The 23,732-nt window shown below is 48.7% G+C and overlaps 1 protein-coding gene across 4 annotated transcripts in view; it reads right to left on the minus strand.

Annotated features, from left to right (window-relative positions):
* Positions 1-23,732, minus strand: part of Adck1 (aarF domain containing kinase 1) — a 283,194-nt gene that overhangs the window by 217,729 nt on the left and 41,733 nt on the right. For all 4 annotated transcript variants that reach the window (XR_013106668.1, XM_076921542.1, XM_076921544.1 and 1 more), the window contains exon 4: positions 5,262-5,420. Coding sequence is in view for 3 of the 4 variants with exons in the window: in XM_076921542.1 (XP_076777657.1) it covers positions 5,262-5,420 (159 nt within the window). In the remaining variant the exon portion in view is untranslated. The remainder of the gene's footprint in view (positions 1-5,261; positions 5,421-23,732) is intronic.

Below are 23,732 nucleotides of genomic sequence, written 5' to 3' on the forward strand. Positions count from 1 at the left end.
GTAGAGCTAGCTATATATTCCAGGCTGGCCTCAAACTCAGAGATCTTCCTACCTCTGCCTCTCATGTGCTAGAATTAAAACCATGCACTACCAGGCCTGGCCACAGGAACAATTATTTATAACTCCCAAAGGAAAGAAATGAAAGCACCTGTCACTTAAGGCCCGCCCTGTGCCAGCTATATACTACAGGAACTCTGTAGACCCTCTCTTGTTTGCCCATCCTGCCCACTTCACAAAGAGGGAAAGTGCTTCTGGGAGCCCCGCGAACCCTGAAACAGCTCATAACTACCTCACCAGAATCTGGACCCAGGTTTTTCTCAGTCCTTCCTAGCCCAGCTTCATACAAGACAGTGTGAGCTGACAGAATAGGAAGCTTTGGTGAAGAGCAAAACACAGTGGAGGCTACTGTTGCCAACAATGCTCCATGGACATCAGCATTCAGGGGCAGGGGCGGGAGAAGGCTCACACTGATCCGAGCTGGGGAAGACGGGTGCTGATGAGGACGGACACTCTGCTCAGAGTACGTAAACAACCTGGCACTCGAAGAGTTTATCTTCCTCAAGTTAGAAAGCTCATGCCTTTTAGAACACAAAAGTACAGAATAAACCCAATTTCCCATGGGATGGCTTGCATTCCTGCATATTTATGTATCTGTTTCTTTTAACTAAAATCAGCTGTTAGATTCTGTGCTGATTGATACAGGAATTACCTAGCCACCTAATACAGAATTGCCTAGCCACCCACTGCTCAATCAGCACATTTAGGAAAGGGACAGGATGACACTGTGAACATACTACCCAAAAAGTTAACAACAGGACTGTCGCCAGTCATCCATCCCCTGGGAAATGACAAGTGACAGCAAACAAACAAATAGCTCTGACTCAAGTCCCACTTGGGGACCGAGGCACAAGCATGGAGTGGCATGGGTCACACCTTAGATTCTTCGTGGGTGACAGAGTAAGGGCTGTACTTCACTGGCTGCAGAAGCTCTACAGACAATGCAGATGGAGACGATGGGGCTGGGGGTGGAGAGGGATGATAACATAGGGTGGTGCTGTGGAACTGGGGACAACGGACTTGTCACCAGTTTATAGCCCAAGTACCACTCTGCTCCATCAGTGACCCTGGCAGTAAATATGGCCTGCTGAACTCCCACCACCTTGGGTAGGAAGGAACTGAAGCACTGGCCAGCGGGTAGAAAGATAGTGCCCATCCCCTCAGCCCTTCCTGCTGAATCACCGTTCCAATCTTGGGGCCCAATTAGTCTGGCTCCGAGCAGCCACACAAATCAATAAGCGTCACTAGCTGCGCATCTAGAAATGAAGTTACCCCAACTGCTCAGGGGACAGTATCGGGTGATAATGACAAAGCGGGAAAGCATCCTGGCTGTACCTCTCTCTCCTGGACAATGTCACTGGTGTCACCAGGACTGTCAGATGTTGTGCTCTGAGAGACTTCCCTTTCTCCGGCATCTCTCTACACTCTGTCCCAGAGACAGTCCCCATCCCCAAGGGTCTGGTTTGCAGAAAACACCAAAACTCAGATGGCATGTGTTCCTGGATTCCAACCCAGGAGCCACTCCCCCACCTTTCTGGCTCAGCTGATACTGGTGCATTCTCCTGTCCATCAGGGAAGTCAGGGCTGACATTCAAGGTGATCTCATGTCTCTTGCCAGGACAATTAATGCCAGAACAGCCATGGTATCATTACCTCAAGTAACAACAAATGAGAAAACCCCCCAGGGAACCTTTTCTTTTCTTTCTTTCTTTTCTTTTCTTTTCTTTTTTTTTTTTTTTTGAAAAGACTATTTGAGAGAAAGCAAGTCTTCTTTGGCATCTGGATACCAGGTGTGCAGCTGTTTGGGGCCCACAAGGGACACTATGTTAGAAGGACAAACCAGGAGGCTGAGGAAGCTATGGGCCAACTAAAGATGGGTCCTTACAAACAACGATGAGGTGGCGGATCAGTCAACCTTGGGACAACTGATGCAGGTGCTTCCACACCTGAGAGAATGTGAGTCTCCCATCTGCATCACTTCCCTATGGATACTCTAATAACTGCATCCCAGCGGGGACAGCCAGTGACCTTCAGCTCTTCCTGTCCTCCATCCTCATATATGTTCAGATTTATAAGCGTGCCTTCCTAAAATAAGCAAATATCCAGAGGCTAAGCCACCCAGTCCCTCTCTATTTAGTAGGAATTATTTTAATCAGGTTGACCTTCCATGGTGAGATGCAAGCCTGAAGGCATACAATACTTGGAATTGGCCTGGAAGAAAGCCCAGCAGTCTATGCAGATAAGCCAGACTCCTACACCTGTTCACAGGCTCCTCAACTTAAGGTAGCATTAGTGTCCCCTAGGAGTAAATCATTCTCCTGCCACACAGGTAAGAGCACCTTTCTGTCACCCCTAAAATAAAGATATCACTTAGATCTGGACTTGGGAAAGAAAAAAGCCTCATTTCAAGTGTAAACCAGCATAAGCTTTCTAACTGGGGTCTTGGTTTTCCAGTGGACAAAGGTAACCATGATAAGACTTTCCCACCTAGGACCAGGCCTGCCGGTCCTGCTGATGGCTGGGTGGGTAGCAGGATCAGACCTTCTACAGCTGCCCTCCTGGATCTGTACTCTGCCAGTGCTCCTAACCCTAACCCCCTAGCCACTGCCAAGAGGACACAGAACACTCTGCAGAGGACCTGACAGACATACTTCCCAACAAAAGCATCCAATGCTTACCTCAAGAAGGAAGATGCCAAACCTTTATTACTGTTATCACCACTGGCTTTACAGCTGTCATTTCTTAAAGATCCAGCTGAGGATCTGAACAGAGCAAAGTGACAGCTGTCCTCCTAGCCCATGGGGGCTATGATACATTGTTGGACAAAGGTAGGCTCTTGCCCAACACTAGAGCCATCAGAAAACCATGGACCCTCCCTGACTCCTCTTCTCTCCCAGCTATGGCCACGCCTTCAGCTATCAAGAGACTCTCTAAAACCTCAGGTCTGCAACACATGACCAAGGCCACTCAGCAGACCTGGTCCCTTAGCCCATCAGCTCTGAAAGACACGCAGCAGCTATTCCAAACATTCACCCCCTCGAGCCTCCAATGCCACCTCCTACCCTCTCATTCTTGGCAGATGGTCTGGCCTCCTACAACAGAGAAAAAATAGAGGCTATCAGGCTGGTACACACTCTGCTGCCCACCTTCCCTCCCCTCTCCAGGGTCCCACACGCTCATCCATGCTCAGCCTTATTGCCTTCTACATTCAAAGCAAAGACTCATCAAAGGCCGGTGTCTTTTTGTGTTCTAGATACCCAGTCTCTTGAATCTCTGCCTGGACTTCTCAATTATGTCTCTCTGTTGAGACTACAGCATCCCTTCCCCATCAGCAAAGGCCTACTTGTGTCTCGGGAGCACTGAAACCTATGCTCCCCAGCCTCCCATGCCTGAACACCTGACAAGAGGATTTTACACTGCACCTCCACTTTCCTGAATCTCAATTCTCCTTCACCCCTCAAACCTTCACAGCTGTTCTTCCTAGCACCTCTAAGACACACCCACCCCTAACTCAAAATGCCCTTTTTTGTGCCTTCCTGGTTTGACCTTCCATTTGACAATGCTAAGTAATTCTAGGAAACTCTATTTACCAAAATGGCTGCAACAATACTCCCATTCCATTATGCTTCTGGAACCTCCTATACTCAATACTTTTCTAACCCAGAACAATGTCTTTTTCCCCCAACTATATTCTAGCTGATCTACATAGGCAAAGAGAGCCAATAGTAATCACTACACCAGAAATCGAAGACACATTTCTGTCTTCTCCTTGGCCCCTCCCCCATGAAGAGCTGGTCACAAGACCTGGATGACTCCCCCACTGGAACTCAGCTCTCTCCTCTACCCCCATGACTCTGTCTTGCTTCCTATTTTATCCCTCTCACACCAACACAGCAGCACTTGATTAGTCTCCTGACTATGCAGACTCTGTGCTTCCCCAGTGCATTCTCCTGACTGCCAGCCCACTTTGATTTCCAGCGCATATCTGATCATGACAGTCTCCTGATTTGAATTCTTAAATGGTTCCCCACTGACTACTGAGAAAATCAAATGTTGTCAGTCAAACAAGTATGTCACTGTTGACTGTGGCTACTGCTCCACACCTGAGCCCGGGATAAGGGCCCTCTCTTGTCCTGCCTATCTTCCCAGTCTTACTCCCAATTACTCCCATCATCTGAGCTCGTGAGCATTCTCCAAGCTCTGTCTACTCCTAGCCTTGGGGCCCGCCCCCATGCTAAGCTATCCTTGTCCTGCCCAGCAGTCTCATGAGTCCTTCAAGAGCACTAACCCTCCAGGGAAGTCCCCTTGTCAACTCTATGAATTCCGGCACAGTGCCTTTCTATGTTGAGAGCTCAGGTTCCTACTTGAGGATTCTTTGTTTACATGCCTGTCTCCCATACGAAATGGGAAGGGTGGGGACAAAGCTCACTTTCTCAGGCCTCACTTGGTATACATGTTTGGATTCAAATGAGCTGAAAGTTGGGGCTAGATTAAGAAGAAACGGAAGAGTCTAGGAAGGAAAGGGACACGCAGAAGCAATAGACTGTTGACCTCCATGTAGGAGTCCAGGCTTCTTCTCCAATAGTAGGAGCACATACTCTCCCTCACAACACACACGCCTTGGTCTAGATACACATGTAGAAGATCCCAGGAGCACACAGGCCCTCTAGGGGGTTCCCTAGGGCCATTGGCAAGCATCTGTGTTTGTTCATTCAAAACAAATGTCAGATAAGCAAAAGAGTCATCTGCATGAATATTTCAGTGTGATCTGCACACCATTTTTTTGGGCCATGGCTTATCACATATTCTTTCATGCTATAATCTAACATTATGATACAAATCTGTCTACCCCTGAGGAGATCACCTTTGGTTCCTCTCATTTCTACTGCAGCTCCCTGGAGGTCTCCCTGTGACTCAGGTCCCCATCAGGACCTGAATAAGCTTGGCCCCATCAGCTCATGCATCATTGTTCTGAGACACATCCCAGAGTATTTCCAGGGTGATTCAAGAACTGACCAACCCTGTCCGGGTGTGATTCCAAGCTCTTATGACACAGCCTCGGTCGTGTCTCAGCTCTCCTCTCCCACTCTGCTCCTCAGAGACCACAGTCCACCCACCAGCCTGAGTAACTTTCTGGGAAGCTGTCTGGCTCCTGAGGAAAAACAAGACCGAGAAACAGGAAAGAGAAAACGGGGAGTACCCACCTCCATCAAGAGAATGTCCTTGGAGCTTTGAGCCTGAACCTTCGGGTGCTGGACCTTAACTGCCACTGTCCGACCATCATGCAACACTGCCTTGTGGACCTGGGCCAGGGAGGCTGCCCCGAGAGGGGTGTCATCGAAGCTCAGGAACAAATCATGGATCTGTCAGGAGTAGAAAGAGAACAGACTAACTGAAGGAAGTGTGGCGTAATTCAGTGAGAGGGCGAGCCAGAGAGAAGATGAGCCGAAGCTGGTCAGTGTCCCACAGCAGACTTACTTCCTTATCAGTTAGTTGTGTGGATCCCAGATGACCCTTTTGCTATAATCAGTATTCACACCAGACTCATGGACAGGGCAGAACAGGACAGGACAAGACAGGACAGGGCAGGACAGGACAGGACAGGAGACATGTATGAAGCACATGTCTGCACAGGAGCACAGAAGCTCTGTGACTCCCATCAAAGGCCAAAGAAACACTGTGTCTCGTCTGCCCATTTAATGATCCACCACTGAGTCTGACGAATCATAAAAGGTTAACAGAACTGGGGCCAGAGCAGCATGACAGGCCAGATGGACAATATTCCAATCCTACCAACCGAGAGAGCTCAGGGACCTTTAAGACGGAGGCTCCAAATCACAGTCATCAATTACCTTTGTCTGAGCAGCAGTCTCAACATGGGCTTCTGGGTCACGGCTGGCTTGGCCACACCCTAGCAGGTTTCCAGGGCTGCCAGACACTAAAGTGAACCTCTGGGAGTGCCCTTGTTCTTCTGTGCCTCAGTTTCTTTCTGCATGACGTAGAAATTGCACTTTCTCTTACATCTTCTCTTTCTGACTACTTGTCCCACTACTACATGGTCCAGATACAATCGTCCTGCCCCTCAGCACTGCCCCTTTCTCTCCTCAAACTTGAGATGCCAAAGGCCCCACAGCTACCATCCCAATCCTGTTTGCCAGGACACACCTGCTAATTGCACGACACAAATGGTCCCCACCTCCTTGCCACCATTCCTGTACCTTCTTCTTAGTTTCGGTCTATTTACCAAAAGTCCGCAGAGGCCAAGGCCCAGGCATCGAAGAAGGGCCTCAAAAGTTGGTCATGAGAAACAGCTCTCCGGTGGATCCATTCTCCCCATCCTAGCATCTAAATCTTCTTGTTCCCCCAACAACACACTTGCTTTTCCCTCTCTGCTCTGTGAGTTTTGGGGCCCCTGAGGACAAGATTCTCTTGTGTTACCTACTCACTTACTCTGGGTCTCTCAATAAAAGAGCTTTCATCATGGAATTGCGCTTGGGATGGGAGAACACCATAACCACCTTGCTCATAAGTCCATGTATCAAGTGAACTGGAGTTGCTGTTCTAGTCACTGCTGTGACCCCTGCAATTTCTACAGGGATGGAACCAGTCAGAGTCAAGTATCTGCTGAGTGGCAGTATTCTTTCCACTGGAGAACAGAATCAACCTAGTCTCCCCCTTGAAACTGCCCAGCCATCCAGCTCCCATATTGCTACTAACAAAAACACCCCAAAGGATCACTGTCCAGAATGAGGAAAGTATAAACCATGCCTGAGCTTTACCTGGGCAGCTGCTACTCCAGATGTGACCTCAGCCTGGCCTGTCAGAACCCTCAGCAGCTCCAGTTACCCCACAGGCTCAGAAATAAGACATGTGGCCCAACTAGTCCAACCAGAACCAACTTTCCTGCATCTCCTTAAGAAGAATGCTTTCTATTGAACCTGAGAAGGAAAACACAACTTGGGGCATGCCAAAGGTCACACAAAAGAAACAAAGAAAGTGGAGCCAAGAAATCAAGAGTAAATCTTAGTTAGTTGTGGCCCCTTGACCTAGCCATCCCTGACTACCTAGCCTGTAGGTGCTTTCAGTTTGCTTGTTTGCTTGCATAAGTCAATTTGAGCATATGTTTTGTGACAGAGACACAGGGGCTCTGACTAACACAAAGTGTTCTCAGGTACCTATGAGAGAGATGACTGAGGGAGACCCAGACCAGGGCCCCTTAGACACTCAATGACTGTGGGTTTCAGCCCCTCTCTGCCCGCTTACTGAGACAAGGACCCAGAAACGGTATGAGGCAGGGACTCTCCTATTGCCTGGTGAGATCCACACAGACCCCTGTAGAGACTGGTAGTGCCTGGAGGACCACCAGGGAGACCATTTCTGAAGGAGGAGCTGTGGACCTTGCCTGATCTGCCTATGGCCTCATTTCCAAACCCCAGCTTTGCCAGGCCCAGGGAACGTCACCTCCTTATCTGAGAAGGACAACCAGTTCCAAACCTGTGTCATTGTGGGGACACTGCAGAGTCACTGCTACAGAAGAGTGACATGGCACCTCTAGGGCTGTGTGACAAGAACAGCTGCCAAGAGCACCCCACGGGGAAGTGGAGGGAGGAAAGGGCTGAGGCAAGCAGATCCTAATCTCTGGGATGAGAGAAAGCCAGGTTTGCCATTTCACCCAGGGACAGGAAGCCCCCCCCACCCCCCCATCAGGGGATGGAGAAAGTCCCCAAGATACCACCTAACTCCAGCAGCTAACTCAGTGCTGAGCCATCCCTAGCAGTAAGGGGTTATTAACCAAATTCTCAGTTTGACCAGAAGAAGCAACAGAGCAGAAAGGGTACAGGGCAAACCCTTGATCCATCCCAGGCATCCCTGCAGCCATCTTTCCTTCTCTAACTAAAAGTAACACCTACACCTCCCCATGCTCATGCTAACACATGCACACATGCTAACACACACACACACACACATACACAATAATTGATCACTAGTGGATGTTCCTAGCTAGCTTATTAAAAAAAAAGGTAATTAAAGATCGGTGCTGCAGCCTGTAATTAAATATGAATAAAGTATCTCTAAATGGAACCTTAATTCAAAGTGTTCAGTGAAAGTACTTTATGCTGATAGAGAGTAAGGAAAAATAGACCCTGTCCTGAAAGCAGAATTATACCCCCGAGCAGCTGAAACAAATGCTGCCCCTCCCTTCCAGTTGCCTAGGACCTGCCTCCTTCCCTGGCCCTCTCGGCAGAAAGCCATTAGCAGAAACAAACTGCAGCATTTTCACCAATTACATTCAAGCAGGGCCCTCGGCTGCTTCCAGTCCCTCATGGAAACTTGTCTCCTTCCACCTCCTGCCTCCCTGTTCCTTCTTTCTCCTCTCCCCCTCCCTGGGTCTGGCGGCAAAATCAATTAAGTAAAACAGCTGAATTTTAAAATGGCTGCTTGTGTGCTTTTTAATTACCATCGGTCTGAGATTCAAATATATTGATATGATCATCTAGAAAAGAAAAAATTCTCAGGAAGAAAGTTGTTCCAGCTCTGTGGAGAGAGAAACTGAGAGCGGGAGAGAGAGGCGGACTGACAGAACACAATTGTAAAGGGGATGGTCTTTCATAAGCAAAGACATTGACCAGGCAAGAACAGGGTCCTCCCTGGTGCTTCAGTTGTCCAACATGAGGAGATGGGGTCCCAGGACCACGGGGACACTGTGCCTATACACATAGAGATTTCCAGTCAGGCCTGTGGATTCCCAGAAAGTCAGGCCACTAGGCATCTTTTCCAAAATGCCACATGGAGTGGCTAAGCACAGGCCAGGAGCCTCATTTGACTGAAAATAAAATGACAAGAGTCAGGTTGCCTTGAAGCAGCTAGAGAGCTCCGAGTCAATTCAGTCTCTTAGCCAGTCACACCACGGTCTGAAGGTCTGGTCAGCCTGAGGCCCCATATGGCCACTGGCTCAAGGTCACAGGTTAGGGCAGGGTGAGGATGGACTTTCTTATAACGTCCAACATCCAATATCCCATCCCATGGTCCCCATACTCATACAACGTCATCATCATAGGCTTATTGCATCTCCCAGGTCCTGGGCAGCCTGGATCTGGGTGAAGCTAGGACTGTGTCTGAAGCAGGCCTAGATGCCAAGGCCAGGCAGCTCTCTAAGAGTTCGGGTGATGTTCTGGGTGCCTGACACAGACCAATGCAGCAAGGTTCTTGGTGAGAGGGGAAGGCAGGTTACCATGGCATCAGCAACCAAGAACATCTGGCTCTCTCTTGTGGAGCTGGCCCACCCCATATGTGCTGGGCTCCAGCTGCCATCCACTCAAGCTTGAGGGGCAAAGTCTCAGTCTATGCTGATGGAGTAGCTAGCATGAGCCGGGCCTAAGGCAGTCAGGACAGCTCCAGCTAGCCAGGACTCTGCAAAATGCCTTAAACCAAACAATACCAATGTACCCCTGCCACCTTTCCTCAGCTCTACTTTGAGCTCATCCCCCACTTCTGCTCCTTTAAGCCACACTCCCCTGCCTCACCCTCTAGAACACATCCTAGTTTGTAGCTCCTACAACCCCACCTTCAAGGCCATGCCTTTGCCTTGGAAGGTCACATTTGACAGTGATGGCAAATGAGTGGCTGCATGGGCACTCTCACTCCCCCTGTAAATGCCCCCCCCCCAGAAGTCTATTCCCTTTCCCTTAAGTGTGAGCTGGAATTCATGGCCCACTCCTAAGTTACAGAAGCATCTCAATAACCAGTCAATCTCTGTCTCTCTGTCTCTGTCTCCCTCTCTCTCGCACCTCCCTCCCTCTCTCTCGCACCCCCCCCCCCGCATGTATGTGTGTGTGTGTGTGTGTGTGCGTGTGTGTGTGTGTGTGTGTGTGTATGTATGTGTTTGTGTGTGATTCCCTTCTTACTTCCCCTCCCCCTCTTGGATTTTTTTCAGGAGGGAATATCTGTCCTACCACAGGTCGTTCCTATGGTAAGGAGCCAGGCTTTCTGCACACAGGGAGCCCCCTAGACACAGACTTCCCAGCCCCAGACAGGTCCTCAGATGACCACAGCCTCATGAGAACCCCTGAGCACGATTTTCAGTGTTAAATGCCAGTTTGACTGGATTAAGTCCCAGAGCAAAGTGTTCCTCTGGCTGTGTCTGTCAGGGTGTTTCCAGAAGAGGGTGACCTGGGGGTCTGGAGAGTGAGAAGACCCACCCTCTGAGCAGGTGTGGTCCATTTGGCTGAAGATTCAGACAGAAAAAAAATGTTCCTTCTGCCTTCTAGAGGTGGAGCCATGTTCTCCTCAGGCCCTGTACTTTGGAATCATGAGGACTCCCAGGACTTCCTCCAGAAGCTTCCCTCAGGCCCCACCCCTGGGTCACAAGGCCTTTGGCTGCAGATGGAAAACAACCCAATGGAGGTCCAGCTCTGAGGCTCTCTGACTTCAGCTGAAGTCTCCATCTTGCAAGCAGTCTGTCATGGGAGTCCTGATTCTCCATGACCACATGAGCAATCCCCACTGAATCCTCCCTTGTATCCCCAGTGAATCCTCCCTTGCATCCCCAGTGAATCCTCCCTTGTATGTTCACCTCTATTGAAATCTACCCAACTGATTCTGCCTCTGCAGAACCTTAAGAACCTTGATCCAGAACTAGTCAGTAAGCCACTCCTCAACTCCTGGCCAACAGAAACTTTAAAAATGCTCATTGTTTTAAGCCACAGGGTTTGGGGGATAAGGTTTTACACGGAGATAGCCAAGTGATACTTCCAGCCATACCCATGCCAGACATCACTAATCCACCCAGCATTTGTTGCTCCTGTAGCCCCATGATGCCTTGCTATCTCTCACAACACAGTGCTCCAGGCAGCCACTGCCAATGGAGCAGTCCATACCCCATTCCTTCACCTAATGCAGACCTATAACAGCAGAAATCACATTAGTGCTAGGCCACTGAGCCAACAAAACACCATCTTTCTGACCCTTAGGAGAAACTGCCTCTCTGAAGACCACATCTGTGCTTTAGTGCTTGCTACATCAGATAATCCTGAAGACCACGCCTGGTGAGCTAAATAAAGCAAGAAGATCTCCAGTCTGGCCCCACTGACCTGGGGTGACCAAGAAGAGGGCATAGCATCCCTCTCTCCCTTTCCACTTCTGCATTCCAGGTGAGACATCCCACCTTCAGCTTCCCACTCACAGCCACCACCTAAATCTAAGGAAATCTTAACAGCAAGAATAGCCCAAGCAAGATGGGCCTTCATGGTCTGTGGCATGCTCTCTCTGGGCTCTAGGGATCACTTCTGCAGAACCTTAGCTATGCTATTGCTGAACTGGAAGGAAATGAGGGACCAGCAGCAGAATCTTAGGTCAACGTGGCAACAACAGTCCTGAGAGGAGGCCAGCCCAGTGCCACTCCTATAGTTGCTGATGGCTGCAGACTTAGGCAACCATCCACTTGGCTCTCCCAAGGGCCTCTCCATTCAGACCATGCATCTTTCTTTTCTATTCTTGTTTGGTCTTCTTTCTTTTCTGTTTTTGGTTAGTTGTTTATATTTTTTGCTGGTTTGGTTTGGTTTCATTTTAAAGAGAAGATCTTAGGTAGCCCAGGCTGGCCCCAAACTCATTACATAGCTGAGAATGATCTTGGACTTCTGGGCCTCCTTTCCACTGCCTCTCAAGTACTGAAATGACAGGATGTACCAGTGAGCCACTTATGTGATTCAGAGGACCAAACCCAGGTTTCCTGCACACTAGGTAAGCACTCTATCAACTGAGTTACATCTCTAAGCTTCTTTCTTCCTGTAGAGTGGTGGCAAATACCAAAGACTCAGGAGCAGAAACACACTATGGTGCCTGTGAGCATGCCTCTAGGGTACCGTCAACAGCTGGTCAGGACAATCAGACCTGAGGGGCAGTGCACTATGGAGATTCCTGTGTAAGTTCTGATGAAGCTCCAGGTTCAGATCTTGATTCCATGATGTGCCAGTTCCAACGGGTCACACACCCTTCTGCCTGCCTTTTTCATCTATAAAATGCTTACTGTGAAAACATGTTTGCAGGGCTAATGCAGGACATCACAGCCATAGAGGGTACAGAATGGCACCCTAGACCGCCAGCAGCTGCAGGAGGAGGAGTAGAGAGGTCATGCCTACACAATGATTCCAGCCATAGGGACACAGTGGTATTATGTAGAACATGGGACAGACATGCTCAACTCCATCCGGCCCGGTCATGGTATAAGCCATTTTCTTCATCTCCCCAGAGCTGGCCTCCTCACCAATTTACCCAGTTAGACTCCTGTCTCCTCTTATCTATCCTTCACCACAAACACAACCGGACTGTGTCACTTCTCTCTGTGTAAATCACCTCACCAGGAGCCTATGCTCCAGATCCCTAGTAGACACACCAGGGCTGTGCAGTTCTGCTTCTCTTTTCCAACCTCCTGCCTCTGTCCCAACCAGAAGACTTTCTTAGACCTGCATTCTTCCTCCCTGGCCTCTACAGGTCTCTGCATCTGTTATCCCCTCCACCTGAAAGGCTCTCCTTCCCTCATACACACCTCACTGTCACCTCCTCAGACAGACCTCCCGGGTACATCTCCGAGCTCCTGTGCCCTCCCTGAGAACAGTAGCCATGGCTGCACAATCAGCTCCTCTTGTTTCTCCTCAGTCTCCCTCATCCCCCTGAACTAGAGGTTTTTCCCAGCACTGCATCTCAAGTGCCTGACCCAGAACTGTGCTCAGTCAGTTATATACTTTCTAGTGATTGTCTAAAGCCCAGATTAGGTTCCCTGTACTCATTGTGGAAAAGGGATTTAGGATATTTCCCCCTGACCAAGGTTGCCGCAACACCTCCCCAAGTGACCACAGTCCCTTCTAGGTAGCCATGGGAGCCTCCTTGGCACTGAGTATCTTGAGAACTGTGGCTGGAGGGACTCTAGGGAGGGGTTTTTATGTTAATAATGATTAATAAAAAGCAGATAAACACCCAGTGTGGCTGGCCAGCCTGGGAAGCCGTCCCATTAGAGCTGTCATTCATTAGTGGTGGGGGAGGGGCAGTCCAATCAGATCTCCTCAGCTTAAGCAAACCTTCTGTAAATTGTAGGCTGCAGGCACTGACATTTGATAAATTATTCTTCATAATCCACCATTGCCTGTCATAAATCTAATCCTTCAACTTCCCCCATCTTAATAACTCTTACAGCCTTGGAGGGTGGTGTGTATATGCTCCTGCCTATGACAGAGGTCGCTGAGACAAGAGACCAGAGATCCTAGATAAAGAAGATTATGAAATCCTGCCCACTTCCCCACCCCAGCCAGGGCACAGCCTGAGCAGGTGTCTCCTGGATGACCAGAGCAAAGGAATGAGCCACTCTTGAAGCTTCAGCCACCAAGGCAGGCCAACTGCTCTTGTTCCACCAGAGCCAAGATACGGCCAATACATAGGACCAGAAGTCTGGAACTTTCTGCCTTCCAGTGCCAGCTGGCACACAAAAGGCCTTTCCACCTCCCTGATTCTGAACTAGGTATGCCCCAGGGAACATCAGGAGAACTTAGTTTCTCAGGAACGAGATGTTCAAATCAGCCACAGGCAACGCGTTATATTTGCATAATGTTTGGTGTCCTCAAAGCACTTTTACCTAATTCTCCACTCTCTCTGGAGATTAGTTAGAGGAGCTATTGTCAACCCCATTTTACAGAGGACAACATATTCACCAGAAGTCCTTATTCTTTTACGCATACAGCAAGAATTTCCTAAGAGACTAACAAGTGCAGGGCACTGTGGTTGTCACTGGGGACTTAAGGGGAAGTAAGTACAATACGAATCCAGTCACCATCTTCTGAAGCCACTAGCAGAGTGTAGGGGAAGTACGGCTAGTGAGAAACTTATCAACTGATTGCAAATGAGAAGTGCGATGGCTGGTCCTGAGCACAGAGAAGGGAGAGGGACAGAGCACTGGTGCTCGGTGAACAGAACATGGGCGTGGGCGGACAGGGTCTCTGAGAAAATAGCCAGACTGAGACCTGAAGACTGAGGAGTCAGCTAAGTTGCTAACAGAGGGGAAGAAGTGCCTTCCAGGGGAGAGAGCAATGAACTGAACAAGGGCATACAAGTGACAAGAGAGCACTAAGAATCTGACAGCGAGTAGCTCCCAATACAGAGTCCAGAGCATCTTGGGCTTCCTGACCCCTCACCAGAGAAGAGGTCCTCTTCCACAGCGCCTAATCACAAGAGAGCAAGCCCAGGGGTTTGTGTAGCCCATGAATTCTGAAACTTAACAGGATCAGCTTCACAAACCCCACAGGCCTTCTCTAATCACCTTCAGATGTTCCTAGGTTCAAAACGAGAAATGGGGGACAATATGAAGAAGTATAGTGTCCTTCGCTTAAGGCTTCTGAGCTTTGGGCAGTGACAGCACACCTAAGCTATGTTGTCACACCTCAAAGCCCAGAGCAAGGGAATCTAGAACATGCGTGCAGCAAAAAGTTTTCTGGACTTACTTTTCATGTGATGAAGATGCAGTGCCAAGGAATTTAAAAGGAAGGGAAACTCGTCTGCAGTACATCTATGGAAGCTACAAGAGAGCATGCTACAGCTATGGTGCTGGGAAGACAGCCCAGTGAGCAGTGTTTTCTAAACAAGCAAAGGGACCTCAGTTTGGATCCCCAGCACCTACAAAACAAAAAACCAAAAACAAAAACAAAACAAAAACAAAAAGCTGGACAACAGTATGCGTCCGTAATCCTGGTACTGTAGATGTAGACACGGGCCATCGGCCAGCCAACCTAACCAAATCAGCCAGCTGTTCAGTGAGAGATCCTGTCTCAAAAATGGTGGGAATCTGTTGTGGTGGTGCACACCTTTGATCCCAGCACCCAGGAGATAGAAGCAGGTAGATCTATGAGTTTGAGGCTATCCTGGTCTACAGAGTAAGTTCCAAGCCAGCCACAATTATACAGAGAAACTGTGTCAAAAAGAAAAGAAAAGAAGAGAAGAGAAGAGAAGAGAAGAGAAGAGAAGAGAAGAGAAGAGAAGAGAAGAGAAGAGAAGAGTATAGAACAATAGATGAAGACACCTAATGTTGACCTTTGGCCTCCACATACACGCATACACACACACACACACACACACACACACACACAAACCATACAGAGCAAAGCACTCATATACACGCACATGCAAAATAGCTGTAGGGTAGCGACCTCCTTGCCAACCTGCTAATGGCATGCCCACTCATATATCTGCATAGCTCCCCTCAGACCAGGCAGAGTTGAGCCACTGTGACAAAGAGCATATGACCTATGACCTCTGAGAGTCATATATGGACTTTCTGGCCTTAGGGTAGGCAGAAAAAAAAATGGCCTATGTTCCCATCCCAGAAGCTGTAAATGTGATCTTACATGGCAAAAGAGACTTTAAGTTTGAGCTCCTGAAGCATGCAGGAGCCAATGTCACAGCTACTCAGTAGGTAAATGTACTTGCTACTAAGCCTGGTGACTTAACTGAAATTCCCAGGTCCCACATGTTGAAAGGAGAGAAACTCTCAAAAGTTGTCCCCTGACCTCCACAAACGTACACACACACACACACACACACACACACACACACACACACACACACAGTGATTAATAAGATGAAGAAGGGGAAGTGAGAATTTCACCCAGTGGCAGAGGGTTTGTTTGCCCAACATGCATGAGGCCCTAGATTCAATCCCCAGTACTGAAGCAAAAAGGAAATAAAAAAAAAAGGGAAGGGGGGAGGGGTGTGCATGGGGGTCAGAATCGAAGAGAGGAACAGAGCTGAGAGGCTGAAACAGGGATTTGGTGGTACTACTCTTTCACTAGAGGAAGGGGCCATAAACCAAGACACTCAGCCAGCTTCTCAAGGCTACAAAAGACCAAAAAAGAGTCCCTCCCAGGGTCTCCAGAGGGAATGTGCCTTGGCCAACATCTTAATTGTAGGATTCCTTCCTCCCTTGCAAACCAGAAATACAATAAGTACGTGTTGACTGAGACCACTAAACACACACACTTGTCATCACAGCAGGAGTCTTTGCAGACATTTACAGTGTCCTCTGATCCCTGGCACACCATATGAGCACCCTTAAAGTATAAAGACGTCTTAGCCATTTGTCCCATTTCCCAGAACAAACATGTGCCAGAAAGCTGGGGTCAATCTCAGACCAAAGTGAATCTCACAATATGGATGGATCCAGGAGAGAATGCCAGAGCTTTCTGGACTCCCATACCAGGTGATAACATGGAGGACCAGCCTACTTCCCTTCCCAAGGCCAAGGGTCTTCTGTTCCTAGCTGTTTCTTCAGGTTATCCCTTCCCAACTCTTGGGCCAAGGCCAGGCCCTTGGACTTCAGTGGCACCCCGCCCCCATCAGGAGGCTTTCTGTGCAGCTCAAGTAACCAGCCATCACCAACCTCTGGCCCTAAGGGAAAGCTACACAGCCCCCAAAAGTCTGTCACATGACAGTAGCCTGGCAGGCAGGGTCTCCAGCTGTTGCAATGAGCCTCTCCATCACCTGACTACAGAGAAACGCCCAGAGCACATGGCACCAGCATGCTAATGTGTTATTTCAACTTAGCTATCTAGAATCCAGACACCGCGGTCTGTTCAGCCTTAATGCCTGCGCATGGTCCTGCATACGGATTCACAAGCATATGTTTGCAAACGGCCCTGCATAGTCCAGAGGACAACCTTGGGTGCCATTGCTCAGGCATCGTCCATCTTTTTTGATCTGACACTCACCAAGTAGACTACACCAGCTGGCCAGGGAGCTCCGTGCTATGCCTGTCTCTGCCTCCCTGGTGCTGGGATAACAAGAGCACCAGACCCCACTATTTCCCTGGGTTCTGGTGTTAAACTCAGGTCCTCATACTTGCAAGGCAAGCACTGCACTGACTGAGCTCTCTCCTCAGGACCCTCTTCAGCATCACTCCTACCTGAACCCAAGGCCACTCTGACCCGCACTACTGGTTTCTATCCTACACATAGGAAACTATTGTAAATTCCAATAATACAGAAGACTCCTCCTCGGGTGGCCAGCTGACACCTTCTTATATTGTCCTTTTCAGCATTGAAGTCCATACTGGGGTTCCCACTGTCCATGCCTGAACCCTGAGGGTGGATCTTGGCACCTCTCTCTCCTGCACACCCACTGCACCTCCCATTATTTCAGTCTTCAAATATGCCTACCCATCCTCTCCTATTCCCCAGCCACTGTCCAACCAACATCACCTCTTGCCTGGATGACCATGAGAGACACTTAACTGGTCTTCCAGATAGTTCCATAGACCAGCTACTACACATTAGGCCATGCTGTGCTCTCCACAGGGCCAGTCTCACATCCCCTTTAACACATCCAGCTCACTTCTCCAGACTCTGAGTGCAGTCAACACCCCCTTCTTGTCCCTGACCAGATTCTTTACACCCTGAGGCCTCTGACATTTCATATTCTCCTGTCCCTTTACTACCCTAGGATCACAACTTCTAAACTACTTCCTCTGACAGCCAGCTTCACCTCCTGAACTTACTACCCAGAACACTGTGTGCTTCTCCTTGTGACACCCATGCAAGTGTCACTGAAGTTTTATTGTTTGCCCATAACCAAAAAATGAGCTCCCTCATGGAAGCTTGTCAATTGTACAACATGGGGCCATAAAAGAAAAGTTCTCTGGCCAGTCAAGAAGTCAGGAGGTACATAAACAGGCAACAGACGGCCCTCATGGAGATGACAAACCCCAGTGATCCAGCCTTGGACACTTGAGCTATACAGACTTAGAGACACCATCCTCCCTACTCTCAAGATTCACATGCCTTCCTGAGGAGACCCCTCCAAGGTAGCATTCTGTCCTGCCTGAGTTGTCAGCCAGCTCAGACCACTCCACCTGTGGACAGGTGTTCAAAAGTCTTCCTTCTCAGTCTCCTCTCTACACTATGCACTGCCTCCTCCAGAAAGCTCTAGCTCATCCCTCTCCACACGCTCCTGTGGGATCCAGAAGCTCTGACAGCAGAAGCTCGGGGGAACTCTCTTTCATTCTATGCCAGCCTTACATTGTGGCATGTCACTACCTTGTCATGCTCCCTGAAGTACCAGCTCTCAGAGATGTCAGGATAGTTGCAAAGTTGAAAGGACTAAACCCCAGTGGTTTATAAAGTCCCCTACTCTGACTGTCACCCATGCACATGACCATGGAAGCATGTGTAGCCACTGGAGGATGCAGGGGTGAAAGGAGACCCACATTGCCATCAAGCAGGTAACTTCAGGAGGTCGCATTGCATATTTTTCAGTCTTGATTCCTAAATGACAAAAGGATAGTGTTAGAAGATTCACTGACTTTTTTCCAGTTCCATAACATGGTAACCCTTTCCTTCCAATTTACAATTTCCAAACTGTGTCCACGGTCCATAGCAGCAAACCTACACACAGCAACATGTATGTGGACACAGTCAATGAGCATGTATATGCAAGCCTAGAACTCTACCTAGATTCAGTCTATACTTCTAATTAAAGATATGAGATGTGTGCACACAGGCACATAAGCTGACACGTGAATGTATGCACCTATGCAAATATACATGCGTGCCCAAGTCTGGTTCTCCATGTGGAGTCAGGCCACCTCCTTGGCCAGACGTACACTCACAAATACACACACACACACACACACACACACTGTATATGTATACATATAGGTATCTGCGTGTGTATAACATAGACATGTGTATACATATACACATATACAGACACATAAGCACATGCGTGCATGTTCAATATATGTGCATACAAATAGGTGCACATATACATTTACATGTACACATACTTACACACATATGCACATGGGCCTACATTCCAGAATGCATGCAAATATACATACACAAATACATACCTATACATGAACACACATACACTTGCATTCACAGACACAGGCATGTACACACTCTCTTCCCAAGAGATACGGGCCCCAAGGAGGGGTTCTCCTTGAGGTTGGGCCTCCCCAGCATATATCACCACAGAGGCCCAAGCTAGGACATGGACTTGTTCCCGAAGCACCATGAAGGAAGCAGCAGGCCCACCTGGCTGATTCATAATCAGCATAAAAAATTGATTAGCCCTTCCCAGATTAAACATTATTGTTTCAGTGGTGAACATAAATCAGACAGACATGCAGAGCCCAAGGGCAGCATCAAGTAGACAGCCGGGAGGGAGAAACAATGTTGGGGGCAGGGGGGCTCTTTTTGGAAGACAGCGTGCCACTCCCCTACAAGCACAGCTTGCAAGCATGGGACAGCCACTTCTCCAGAGGGGCACACAAGAGCCTGACCACCTGTCCTTGCAGTTCCTGAGGCCTCGACTTAGCCATCAGCTGACTGGCTCTTGAGGTAAAAGGCAGCCTGGTATTGCAGGCAAGATGGCAGAACCAGGTGAGATGAGAGCAAGAAGAGCCTCAGGGGAAGACTGGGTGCTGGCTCAGTCCAGCCTCACCAGCTCTCTCAGTGGCAGCCTGTGTAACTAGAGTCGGTGTGTCTCTGGAGTCATGGGCCAACCAAGCTTTTCTATCCAGCCCTGGCTAGTTCACTGCTGTGTGATCCTTGGTCATCCAATGTCTCTACATTAAATGTACTTTCCACATGTAGGAACACTGGGGGGAAAGCATCCATACACATACCTTGCTGAGCTGCTCTGGGACTAAATGAAACCACATGCTTGAAAATACCCAGTGTCCACTTCAGACTGAAGAAGCACTAAATAAATACTAGCAGTAGTAGCAGCGGCAGGAGTCCCTCATCCTCCTGCCCACCTTCTTCTTAGGAATCACAGGAAAGGATTACCCCGCCAGGACAGGAACCTTTGTAAAAAGCACAGAACTCCTTATGGGAAGCCAAAGAACGTTGGAGTTAAGAGCCAAGATTCTCCTCAGGCCCATGACTTGACCTCTCTGAACTGTTTGCTCACTGGCAAAATGGATTCTCCTCACAGGGCAATCAAGAGAATTAAGCCACAAGACACTGCTCCCTGGATCTTGCCCCTTCCCACTGGCCCCTCACAAGAGCATCTTGACGATGGTCTTGGGAACCAGCAGCTCCCAGGGGCAGCCCTGTGTAAGGAGGTTAGGAAGTTGGAACATTAAAAACTGTGTCTGCCCTTGCCCTGGGTGTGTGGCACCATCTCCCAGTCATTCTGCAGGACGAAGTCTCCTCTGCCCACAATGCTAGTGGGTTTAAGAGCATAGAGTCATAAGAATTTCCCTCTCTTCCCTTAGTACATGACCACTTTCCACAGCGCAACTCCTGAGCTCTCCACAAAATTCTCTTGAAGGCTTGTCCTGAAGTCCCCTTTCAGCAGCGCCCACTAAGATGAGCACGGACCATGCCGCCAGCACTCGGTCCATGCTGGCAGCTATGTTCACTGGCAGACTGGCAGAGCTTAAACCCCACCTCCAGCCACCTCTTCTTAAACCATCACCATTAACAAAGCCATTTGCGGCTCATGAGGAGAGAAGACGACATCAGAGACAACACAGCACTGACCTAGCCCTCAGCAGCCTGCAGGACCAGTCCCCTTCTTGTTATGGCGGCAAGGGAGGCTCTAAGCTCTGTTCCGAGAAGAGATGAGGATGCTGCAGCTCTTCTGACAGTTCTGTGGGCTCAGGGACAGCTGTCAGAATGACCGTAACATCTGTCCTCTACCAGCTGGTGACACTCACACTCTGAGATCTAGGGGTTGGCAGAAGAAGGAATACCAACCTTGCCCCACTCCACAGAGCTTCTCATCTGGCACTGCACGGGGCCTTTCTAGCAGTCTCTCCATGTTGGCTCTCTGCCAAAAACATCTGCTCAGTTCCAGCCTTCACATGCCTGGTCAACAACTCACAGTCATCCTCTCTTCTCTCTCTGCTTCTTCCTTCCTCCTCCCCCTTCCCTCTTGCCTGCCCACCCTCCCTTCCCTCTCTCTGATTTCATTTTTACTTATGGCTATAGCCCCTACTAACATCTCAGGTCTCTGACTCTTTAACGGGGAAGTATGAATGTGAGAATATCACTTGGGCAGGATCTAGAATGACTTAGGACACAAATCTGCGAGTGTCTGATTGAGGGTTTGGACTGAGTTAATTGAAGTAAGAAGGTTCACCCTAACTGGGCAGCACCTTTACAAGGGATGAGATCTTCTTGAGTAGAATAACAAGGAGAAAATAGACTGAACACAAATATTTATCTCATTCTGATAACTGCAGATGCAGGGTGACCGGCTGCCTCACACTCCTGTGGCCATGGCTTCCTTCATGGTTGTCTACACCCTGGAGCAGTGAGCCAAAGGAACCCTTCCTTCCTTATGCTCCTGTCAGGTACCTTCTCAGAGCTACAAAAAGGTAACGAATACAGAGAAGAACACTACTGAACACTGTAGGACTCCTGGCTAGGCCAAGTTAAGAGTCCTGATCTGTAATATTACAAAATGGAACAACAGGGTGGGCTCATTCTCTTCTGGGGCAAAACTAAGAGAAAGGGACAAAGCCAGGTGCAGCTGGTCATGGAGAAATCTGTATGACTTGCAGAGGGAGGTAAGCAGAGAGTTGAAGAAGACTGCACCAGAGCCCACCTCTGCCCCTCTCCAGGTTTACATCCTCCACCCTGGAACTTCAGCACGTAAGTTAAGACTATTGCATTGCAATTAGCTAAGTTAGATGAGGTCACACAGAAGCAAGGTGAGCAAGCAGTCTAATGACTGATATCCTTATAAAAAAAAGCCAAGTGACAAAGAGTTAGAGGTTCAGGCCATGCAACTTCAAACCAATGCCAGGGACTGGCAGCAGCTGGCAGGAGCTGGATGAGAAAAGGCAGAACCTCCTCAAATCCTGCAATGGGGAGGAGGTGGCTCAGGCCCAGCTCGACCTCTAATTTCTAGCCTCTGGAACCAGGAGAGAGTGGGTCTAACTTTTCAAAGCCCCTGCCTGAGCAAACGGTTACTGAAGTTCTTGCAAAACAATAGAGATGTCTCTTGTCAGAGCAGGCCCTGCAGTGAGAGGAAGGGGTGATGGCCCAGAATCATCCAGCACAGGTCAGATGCCAACCCCTAAACACAGGATTCTGTGACCTCGAGGGATGGGTGTATGAAAATACTTTTTCTTCAAGGTTCACAAGAGACCACAAGGTCTCAAGGGAGCAGTGAAGGCTTCTTAGCACTTGGGGTCCAGCCTGATTGCTCAAGACCAGCCTCCCATGAGACACTAAACTTCTACCGTAGGCCATTACAGTCCAGGAAGAAGAACACAAGTTCAACTCTCCTTTCTACCACCCAGATATCCCACTCCAGACAAGCTTCCTCACTTAAGATATGCAGTGTTGAATCAGGGTTTTTGTTTGGTTGGTTGGTTGATTGGTTGGTTGGTTGGGTTTTTTGTTTGTTTGTTTGTTTTTGTTTTTGTTTTTCTAGACAGTGTTTCTCTATGTAGCCCTGGCTGTCCTGGAACTCACTCTGTAGATCAAGCTGGCCTCAAACTCAGAAATTCACCTGCCTCTGCCTCCCAAGCACTGGGATTAAAGGCGTGCGCCACCACTGCCCAGCTGAACCAGGTTTCTAAACCCTTGTGGTGGTTTGAAAGAAAATGGCCCCCATAGGCTCATAGGGAGTGGCACTATTAGGTGTGGCCTTGTTAGAGAAAGTCACTGGGGATGAGCTTTGAGGTTTCAGAAGCTCATGCCAGGTCTAGTGCCTGTCTTCCTGCTGCCTGCCAATCTGGATGTAGAACTCTCAGCAACCTCTCCAGCACCATGTCTGCCTGCATACCACCATGACTCCTGCCATAATGATAATGAACTAAACCTCTGAACTGTAAGCCAGTCCCCAATTAAATGTTTTCCTTTGTAAGAGTTGGTCGTGTTGTCTCTTCATCACAATAGAAACCCAAACTAGGGCTGGAGAGATGGCTCAGTGGTTAAGAGCACTGACTGCTCTTCTGGAGGTTCTGAGTTCAATTCCCAGCAACCACATGGTGGCTCACAACCATCTGTAATGGGGTCTGATGCCCTCTTCTGGTGTGTCTGAAGACAACAACTACAGTGTATTCACATACATTAAATAAATAAATTTAAAAAAAAAAAAAAAAAGAAACCCAAACTAACACAACTTTTATGACCCACCAGCCAAGATTCTTAATGGGTTGCTTCTGCCTAGCTCACTCACTTACAGTCAAACAGGGTGAAAGAAAAGAGCTGTTTGTCAAAGCCCAGGAAGACCCAGGAATGAGGAAGCCTCCTGCACACGCTCTGAGGGCTTGATACATCAGAAGCACAGCTGATGGTTCCTGGCATTTACTCTACAGCAAGCCCTGTGCTCCAGATGGTGGTGTCTTTTTTTTTTTAATTGACAAGTACTAATTGTGCATAGTTATGAGGGTACAGAGATGACATTTTGATACACACATACAACAGGTAATGCTCAAATCAGAACAGTCAGCGTATCCATTACCTAGAACAGTCATCGTTTCTCTAGAGTGAGAACATTTGAAAACCTCTCTTCTATTATGAAATATACGGTATGATACTGCAGTCACTCTCCCAGGGAACACTGCGGCTTTTCCTCCTATCAAGCTGTAACTCATACCCTCCAGCCAAGCTCTCCATATCCTTGCCTCCTCCCTACCCTTCTCAGCCCCTGGTGACTCTTCTGCTGACTGCTTT

This window comes from Arvicanthis niloticus, chromosome 23 (assembly GCF_011762505.2).
Source record: "Arvicanthis niloticus isolate mArvNil1 chromosome 23, mArvNil1.pat.X, whole genome shotgun sequence".
NCBI classification, from domain to species: Eukaryota; Metazoa; Chordata; class Mammalia; order Rodentia; family Muridae; genus Arvicanthis; species Arvicanthis niloticus.